Source organism: Mixophyes fleayi, chromosome 2 (genome assembly GCF_038048845.1).
Source record: "Mixophyes fleayi isolate aMixFle1 chromosome 2, aMixFle1.hap1, whole genome shotgun sequence".
Lineage (NCBI taxonomy): Eukaryota > Metazoa > Chordata > Amphibia > Anura > Limnodynastidae > Mixophyes > Mixophyes fleayi.
In genome coordinates, this window is record NC_134403.1 from 66,431,201 (window position 1) to 66,441,061 (window position 9,861).

Here is a 9,861-nt window from a genome sequence, read left to right on the forward strand (position 1 = left end):
GGCAAAACTGCTATAGGAACATACTCCAGTTTGCGGTTTAATGTGGCTTCATCAGGGATTTAAATTTTTTAAGACTCTTTATTAGAAGAGGAAACAGCATAAAAAATACAAACGGCAAGTAAAACAGAAGATTATAATTCAACAAGATGTCTCCTCTTATTTTAATTTTACTAGTGGGGGGGGGGGGAGAAAGATCAGGGATGGAGGCGGGGAGAATAAAGGGGGAGAGGAGAGGGAAAGGCACGTATATCGCCATAACTATTACTAATGAAAAATATAACCTACATGTCCAAGGATTGATGACCTATGTGATTAAAAAACAAACGTCAACACATATGGGTCTCTTACCCATGGTGCACGACACCCAGCCTGGAGGATCTGGAGGCGGCCCAGAATCTGTGCTATTAGAGAGTAGGGAAGCCAAAGAGGGTAAGCAGCTACGGCTTTCATGTAGATACCACTGGGCCCAAAGCTTGTCAAAATTATGCGATTTGTCGTGAAGGTAGCATGTGATACTCTCCGTGCTTGCGATATGTCAGATATAATTCCGTAAAGCCTGCATGGAGGGAGGATTAGGGTCTTTCCAATGTTTAGCGATTAGGGATTTGGCAGCAGCCAGTATGTGAGAGATCAGCTTGTTGGATGGGGTGCTCTCATCAGGGATAGATAGGAACAACCAGGGGATCCTTAGTGACCTGTTGTTCAGATACAGCGTTAATAAGTGCAAGGACCATGTTCCAAAAAGGGATTATACGGGGGAAGGTCCACCAAATATGTAGCATTGTGCCTCCCTGGCCATATATTATTATAATTCCACTGTACTTGAAACAATGCAGAGTTAAAGAGCACCTAGTGGGCCATATGATCCAGTCACACAGCAATGTTGGTCAGAGGCTCAGAGGGTTCTAGTCTTGTGTGAACTGTGTAAAGGGTGGTAATAAGGTAATCTAGTGCGGTTAAAAGGGCGGCTGAGGAATATTATAAGCTTGCCTGAAGATGTGGGTATTCAGAGAATGTTTGAAGACAAGAGGAAAGTCTTATTGTGCGAGGGAGGGAATTTCACAAAGTGAGCGTAGCCTGTAACTGGGAATGGGAGGAAGTGATGAGTGGAAGAGAGACGCAGATTTGCAAAGAAAATCAATCAAGCCGCTGCGCGCAAAATAGAGTGAGAGTCTGATTGTTTGAGATGTGTGTATTCTAGGCCTTAAAAGTAATTCAGTTACATTTTACACCACAATTTGTTGATACAGAATTTGACAGTAGTTCATACTTACCAACTTTCTGTTGGTGAAATCCGGGAGCCTGCAGAGGAGGTGGGCGTAACGGGGGGGCGGGGCTCCAAGTGGCGTCATTTTGGACCTGCCCCCATGACGTGATGACGCAAAATGCGTCATTTGACAGCGGGGGGCGGGGCCAAACGCTGCGATTCACCGGGAATCACGGCGTTTGGGACTTAATTCTGCCCACTTCACTAGGAAGTGGGCAGAATTATCCAGATGCGGGGGATTGCCACACTCGCCCGGGAGCCTGGGAGACTCTCGCAAAATGCGGGAGTCTCCCGGATATTTCGGGAGAGTTGGCAAGTCTGCAGTAGTTTTCATCCTGGCTTGTCCACACAAGAAATGCCTGAGGATCCTTATGGATCCATTGATCTCTATGCTGTCCCAATGGATAGCAATGATATAAGCATCATAATGGAAGAGACCACAAAATCATTGTGGCTGTGTCTATCATTGCTATCCAAGGTCAGTGAATGCTGCTATTTCCACAGAGGTTTAATCATGTCTGGTTCCCTTTTGATACCGGAAGAGCGATAAAACGGTCATTTGGACTCGGGGAAGAGGTGTAACTATAAGATGCACAGCGTACAGGCAACTGATCTATGATCCTTCTTTCTGTTCATGTGTTTAGGTAGCCTGTCAGCACTGGTATCTCAGCACTCCGTCACCCCTCTCTCTCTGCCCTGCAGATTGCGTGTCCCTGACAAAGGTGAGTGAATACTGGTTATGTATTAATCCTCTGTAACCATACAAACTGATCTTCTGTTTATCTAATGCTACACAAAATGTTGACCTCATTCCAGACATCACACTTGCGGTGTACTGGATACTCAGGATATCTTAATAAACTGAGTACTTGGTACACACTTATTGTATTATATCCTGGCTGTCAGCTGCCAATTGAAAGAAAGTGACTATAGAGCCACCAACATAATTTAAAAATTACTTTAATAACTCATTTAGGGCATATTTGTTAATGATTTTGCCCCGTTGGTTATCATGTGTCATTGCAAGAATGACAAATAATTTTTTGTGGCCATTCAATAAAAGAAATTATCCCAAGACAGCCCATCTGATAGGAGGCTATTCTGGCAATGATTTCACTTGCCTCAAAAGTCGCCCTGTCTGTCTCTACTCTTCAGTCACTTGGGCAAATTTACTGTGCGCATGTGTGAACTAAGATGAGAGCATGTAAGCTGCGGTGAGGGATCCGAAAATATCCCTCTACCTCTACCAATAGGCTTCAATGGCTAATGCCATCTTCAGATTGCGAACAATTCATCATCATCATCATCATCATCTATATAGGGCCACTGATTCCGCAGCGCTGTACAGAGAACTCACTGGCATCAGTCCCTGCTCCATTGGAGCTTAGTCTACATTCCCTAACACACATACGTACTCAGACAGACAGAGACTAGGGTCAATTTTGATAGCAGCCAATTAACCTATTAGTATGTTTTTGAAGTGTGGGAGGAATTGAACTCATGAACCCAGCGCTGTGAGGCAGAAGTGCTAACCACTGAGCCACCGTGCTGCAATTGTGGACAGTTTCCAAAAATCTTAGTTTTTCTGAAGTTTTTAAATCACACAAAACTGCAGTCCCTCTAGAAATCTGTGGGACTGTTTTTGTGTATGAAGACAGTGGAACTGCAGCAGATAACTCCATGGCCTACATACAGGAAAATAAGCCATGTTGTGGGTTGAACTAGTATTCTTGAGAATGCATTCTATAAGTATACTAGTTACATTACATTGTGACCCATGCCTCAGTAATGCTACTAGTTTGTAGCAAATTGATAACTAATTTTCAGGAGAATGTAGTTTAAGACGACAAAATGTCCGCCTCCATGAGTATAGACCAAAGGTACATTTGTCCTTGCTCACAGATGCTCCAATAATGGCACAGCTGTCCCTGCACATTCTCCAGAGCGAGGCTCTCTCTTTAATGTAATTGTTCATTGATTGATTAAGATTTCTCAGTTATTAAAATATAAAACTATAGTTCGGGCTATAGAAATATCTACATATGGACATGTATCTTCTCTCCCATGTACAGATCTGACGGAGCAGTGTTTGGATGTTGCAGTTCCCACAAACATGAGCACAGCGGCAGACTTACTGCGACAAGGAGCGGGTATGGGTTGTCCTATGAAACGTATGTTCCTCAAAGTGTGGAATCACTAACTCCTGTTAACATGGGCACAAATTGGACAATATAGCGAAGATCAGGAATTCATTATAATTGAATGGAAAGCATTCTAAAAAAAATTGGTTAACTTTTTAGGTGCTATAATAAGGTTTGTGCAGCCTCTGATAGCTGAAGGGTTATTAGAAATGCCCTAAATTGGAACCTATGCACCCCAACGTGCTAATGTCCTTAAACTTTTTACCCTCTTCTCCGTATTTCAAACAAAGGCAGAGAGACCAGTACATACTGGATATATGAAGAGCAGTGTATGTCACCAAGAAGCTAAGAATAATAAAAGTATTAGCACACATCCAAATATATGTATTTGGATCACTTACATTTCTACAAACTTGTCTTCAATTCTTATGAATAATTGAAAGCAATAGTTAAAATTGAACAGTCATTTCATAATAAACCCAGCACACAAAATAATATAAAATATATATATATTTATACACACACACAACCCACTGACCTTAGCAGTCTTAAAATTGTGGCCAGATTTCCTGTTTGGTAAATACAGTCGTAGTTATAGAAATACTCTTCAATAACAAAGATCAATAGAAATAAAACATGAATGTACTAAAGATACCGTTGTGTGGAGGAGTACAATACTGTTTTAGTAAATCATTGGGCTAATTTAAGTGATTTGTTACCATATCTATCTGCATATCTCCTCTTCCAGCCTGCTGTGTCCTGTACCTTGGTTCTGTGGATACCGAATCTCTGACAGGCCCACAAGCTGTTTCTAAGGCTTCCAGCGCCATCTTGACTCCACCCAGGTCTACTGCAACTACTGTCCATTTCAAGGTGTCCGACCAGGGTATCACCCTGACCGACAGCCAGCGCAAGTGAGTTATATGCCAGAGACTACTTTCCTCTGCATGACACAGCTTAGCGTTCCCTGTATTGGTGTAATGTGTTTATGTTATACAGGCTGTTCTTCAGACGACATTATCCTATTTCCAGTGTAACATTCTGCAATGCTGACCCCCAGGATCGCAGGTACCTCATTACAAACGTCTGCTTCAGTTACACAGTACTTGTAATGCATCGTCGCACTTACTATAATCTAATATCATTGCAGGTGGACCAATCCAGACAGGACAACGTCAAAGTATGTATGATTTGTGGGCTGTGCTTGGTTGCTGTAGGTTAGACCACATCACTGATCTTTGCTTCTTGTTATTAAATAAGCCCCACGGTATATACAGTGTTTGGGTGCATACTGCAGGTAGCATTAACTCATATACTGCTCTCTTGCATACATTGAAACCAAAAAACACACTTACTTTTCATCTCTATCTTGTTTTAAATGGGCTAATTCTTATTAAACATATGCAGATTGCATTTACTGTAACATGAAATGACACCTTCCCAATTCTCCATTTATATGTATATCTGAAATCTACAGTTATGGCCAAAAGTTTTGAGAATGATACAAATATTATTTTCCCCAAAGTCTGCTGCCTCAGTTTTTGTGATGGCAATTTGCATATACTCCAGAATGTCATGAAGAGTGATCAGATGAACTGCAATTAATTTCAAAGTCCCTCTTTGCCATGACAATAAACTTTATCCCAAAAGCAACATTTCCACTGCATTTCAGCCCTGCCACAAAAGGACCAGCTGACATCAGGTCATTGATTCTCTTGTTATCACCGGTGAGAGTGTTGACGAGGACAAGGCTGGAGATCACTCTGTCATGCTGCTTTAGTTAGAATAACAGACTGGAAGCTTTAAAAGGAGGGTGGTGCTTGAAATCATTATTCTTCCTTTGTTAACCATGGTTATCTGCAATGAAACATGTGCAATCACCATTTGCTTTGCACTAAAAAGGGCTTCACAGGCAATATTGCTGTTAGTAAGATTGCACCTAAATCAATCATTTATTGGATCATCAAGAACTTCAAGGAGAGAGGTTCAATAGATATGAAGAAGGCTTCAGGGTGCCCAAGACGTCCAGCAAGTGCCAGGACCATCTCCTAAACTTGATTCAGCTGCAGGATCAGGCACCACCAGAGCAGAGCTTGCTCAGGAATGGCAGCAGGCAGGTGTGAGTGCATGTGCACGCACAGTGAGGCGAAGACTTTTGGAGGATGGCCTGGTGTCAAGAAGACAATCAAAGAAGCCACTTCTCTCCAGGAAAACCATCAGGGACAGACTGATTATTTTGCAAAAGGTACAGGGATTGGACTGCTGAGGATTGGGGTAAGGTAATTTTCTCTGATGAATCCCCTTTCAGATTGTTGGAGCATCTGGAAAAATGCTTGTCGAGAAAAGGAAAGTTGAGCGCTACCATCATAGGCAGCAACAAACAGCTTCTGTATCATGCCAACAGTAAAGCATCCTGAGACCATTCATGTGTGGGGTTGCTTCTCAGCCAAGGGAGTGGGCTCACTCACAATTTTGCTTAAGAACACAGCCATGAATAAAGAATGGTACCAAAACATCTTCCAAGAGCAACTTCTCCCAACCATCCAAGAACAGTTTGGTGATGAACAATGCCTTTTCCAGCATGATAGAGTACCTTGCCATAAGGCAAAAGTGATAACTAAGTGGCTCGGGGATCAAAACATTGAAATTTTGGGTCCATGGCCAGGAAACTCCCCAGACCTTAATCCCATTGAGAATTTGTGGTCAATCCTCAAGAGGCGGGTGGACAAACTAAAACCCACACAATTCTGACAAACTCCAAGCATTGAGTAGGCAAGAATGGGTGGCCATCAGTCAGTATGTGGCCCAGAAGTTGATTGACAGCATGCCAGGGCGAATTGCAGAGGTCTTCAAAAAGAAGGGTCAACACTGCAAATATTAACTCTTTGCATAAACTTAATGTGATTGTCAATAAAAGCCTTTGACACATATAAAATGCTTGTAATTTTACTTCAGTATATCATAGCAACATCTGACAGAAAGGTCTAAAAACATTGAAGCAGCTAACTTTGTGAAAACCAATACTTGTGATATTCTTAAAACTTTTGTCCATGACTGTACAACAGTAAGAAGCTGAGATCCTCCACTGTCCACATAGCTGGGCTTTATGTCACAGGAAGCTTATAATATAAATATATTTCATTAGTATAATTAACCATGTTCTTTCCAGGCTGGACACTAATATATATATTTTTCAAACTGAGTAATTTACACTTCTGCCAATCTGTCTTCTGCACATCACTACCAGGAGACTGCGCTCTATAAGAAATATCATGAATTATAGGAAGTAGCAATTGAAGGAAATCTTTTTGTATTGTTCAATAAGATTTTGCAGCTTTTTTTTTTTTTTTTTTTTTTTTTTTTTTTTAAATACACAGTAGGTAAAGCAACAATATTTTCATCCCTAGGTTAATGGCACATCAGAACTTTGTTCGCCCCAGTATTTAGTCCGGGCTGACAAGCATTGATAAACTGTGTGAATGCTGCCTGCGTCGTCCATAGAGTTTAATTATCATTTGCTGCTCCCCTTTTTTAACCAGATTTTTGCAAGGGAATTGTGTGGAAGCCCTGGGCTGAAAGCACCACTGTGACCCTAATCTTAGAATGCCATCTACTAGATATTACTACAGGCACAAAAAAAAAAGCAACCAATAATGGTTGATTCCAATTATTGAAGGTTTACTTTCTATAATGTCATCTTTTAGACTGTGATCAAGAAATAATGACTTGTCTATATATCAAACTTCAGCCTGCTTGAAGAAAGGTGCAGAAGTGCTGTGTTTAACGGACATGTGCTTTGCAGGGTGTTCGGTTTCGTGGCCAGGAAAGCGGGTAGTACAGCAGAGAACGTCTGCCACCTCTTTGCTGAACTGGATCCAGAACAGCCAGCATCAGCCATTGTCAACTTCATCACCAAAGTCATGCTGGGAACACAAAGACGATAAAGTACAACGCATAAGAGGGAAAAGACAAATTGGAGAAAAAAGAAAAAAATGTATAAGAAAGTTGGCCGATGGTACCAGCAGATGTCTGCTAGAAAGGCAAGAGGTGAAATGTAGGTGTATATCGACACTTGGTGTGGTGATCACAGGGAGACAGACAAGCATATTATGAAGGGATGAAAAGTAATAGCTCTTCAATCCCTACATGTTAATTGTCTCTCTTTTGCACAGTGTGAACAATGAGGGGGCATGGTTAGAATTTTAAAAATATTAAGAAAATGAGTAGTTTATATTTATCTCTCCTATCGTCCAGTGGTGAGAGAAAATTTGTATAACCTTAAGAAATCTGTACTCCTGAATCAATTTGACCTAAAATGAGATCTGAGGTTCATCTAATTCCTCCTCGCACATAAGGGGAAGTCTTGTCAAACAAACTGCACATTAAAAGGACTTTTTATTTCTTATTGAGCATATTTATTATGGGACCAAGAATTTGTAGTTTTATGTTTGCTTACACCATAAAATTCATAATCTTCCTTTTGTGTGCCAATTGTAGTATTAATTCCCTGTTAATATGGGTACATCAAGTATTCTAGGACAATCAGCATTGTGACTATCCTGAATAAGACAAATAGGAGCTCAAACATAGATCCAACATTAACTCTCTATTTATGGAAAAAGTATGTGACCTTCTAGTAACATTAGCTTATATTAAGTGCATAATTAAAGACCCATATCAATGAGTTGACAATTTGAAAAGACCTTTTGTACGAAATTAGAAATGTTGGTTATCTCCACCATGATACAAGTTTATAAAAGTGAATTCAAGAGATGCTGGAAAGGGTTACACAACAATTACTAAATTTCTCAATCAAGCCTGGGCTGGCACTACTGGTAGGTCAACCAAGGTGGTCGCCTCGGGTGCCAAGGTTTCAGGGATGCCTAAAATTCTGAATGACTTGTCACTCATTGAGTGTTTTTAATGTCCCCACACTGAACTCTGCCCACTTCTTATCTGGAAGTCCTCTCCTTTGTGCCCGTGGTGCTGGGTTCTCATGTCACAGCCCAGTGCCACCTTCCCAGTCTGAGGAATGTGGCCAAATAGTAATCCCTCAAACACCAAGGTGCTCAATGCCCTGTGAGGTTAACAAATTAAGTGGCCCCAAGACAGGTTATTAGTGTATAAAGGTTTAGAGCTACTTTACAACACTGACTTCTGGATATCTCCCAATCCTTGAGTGAAGAATGACTCATGTACCACTATATTCTACAGGCGAGTGGCAGGTTGTCCATTCACGAGCTTAACTGTGATGCAGGTCACATCACCAGACTAAACCAGTAAGTAGGATTCGCATGGCAGCAGTTCAGCTTTAGGAATGAATAACAGAAGTTCTAAGTAACAATAATGGAAATGGGACAAAATACTTGTAAGTGGCGGGGGAGGGGGTACATCAGCATGTACAGAATATTGCATTACTAAATCTTACTCCATACACAGTGGACTGGGTATCTGTTATTAGCAATGACATGACTAGCTCAATATTTCCTGTTAAATCACTACTGTAAAATACAGATTAAAGTGATGCAGAACTGCAGTACCCCATCTCCATAATTCACTCCACTATCTTGTGATTTAAATTCTAGATTAACTTTTTTTTTTTTTTTTTTTTGAGGCCAGGTTTAGTGTTCAATGGCCCACAATCATCAGCAAATACGAGGTCTTCATGTAGACAGGTGACGATAGGCAGCAACAGCTTCTGTATCATTCTGATTCAGCGCCTCAACGACTACACGGTGGCTGGAGTTAGTGTGTGAACTTCACAAGCGCTAATTGTACTCCGGGACCAGACTTTATAGCACACGACTGCCAGTCTCCCAATATCGGTCACTGTGTAAGGCCATTTACGTGTTTGCCATGCATGGCTTGCACTTGCGGTGGGTGGGTTGGTGGTGGGGAAAAAAATGTTCAAGGAAGGTTACTCAGTCTAAAAGGGCACAGCTTGTGCCGTCACAGCTTCTAATGGGTTTGTAGTCGTTGAATTGAATAGGTTCCACCCCCAAATGTTAAAAACCCGTTAGTAACAGCATGTGTTTTAATGCAGCCTACTGGTGCAGTCTTCCAGTAGAAACTGTAGCAAAACAGGAACTAAATAGCAATAATTCAGTGGAGACCACGTCGTGAATTTACTTAAACAACTTAAGAAGTTGCCTCTCCCATTAGAAAACAAACACACAAAGTTTACATGTAGCAACTCCTGCGATATTTAGAGCGAATTGCAAGGCATACACATGCTTTTTTAAATATACTATAAAATTTTTATATAAATGTATCTTTTTAATGGGATGACTTATAAATGCCAAAAGCCATTTCTCAATTGAACTTCAATACACAGTACTTGTAACATTCCAGGTACATTGTAAGTAACTAAAAGAATAAAAATCTATTTTTCCCATGTAAAAATTTTGCCATTGCAGAGCTGTATTTAAAGGATTTCCTGTTCCTGTCCCCTAC

At 40.9% G+C, this 9,861-nt stretch overlaps 1 protein-coding gene across 3 annotated transcripts in view; it reads left to right on the forward strand.

Moving 5' to 3' along the window:
* The window catches only part of TNS2 (tensin 2), a 104,673-nt gene extending 96,788 nt beyond the window's left edge, over positions 1-7,885 (forward strand). For all 3 annotated transcript variants that reach the window (XM_075199156.1, XM_075199158.1, XM_075199157.1), the window contains exons 24-29: positions 1,912-1,989; positions 3,340-3,417; positions 4,157-4,322; positions 4,408-4,476; positions 4,559-4,588; positions 7,211-7,885. In XM_075199156.1, coding sequence (XP_075055257.1) covers positions 1,912-1,989; positions 3,340-3,417; positions 4,157-4,322; positions 4,408-4,476; positions 4,559-4,588; positions 7,211-7,352 — 563 coding nt within the window. In that variant the 3' untranslated portion in view covers positions 7,353-7,885. The remainder of the gene's footprint in view (positions 1-1,911; positions 1,990-3,339; positions 3,418-4,156; positions 4,323-4,407; positions 4,477-4,558; positions 4,589-7,210) is intronic.
* The last annotated feature ends 1,976 nt before the right edge of the window (positions 7,886-9,861 follow it).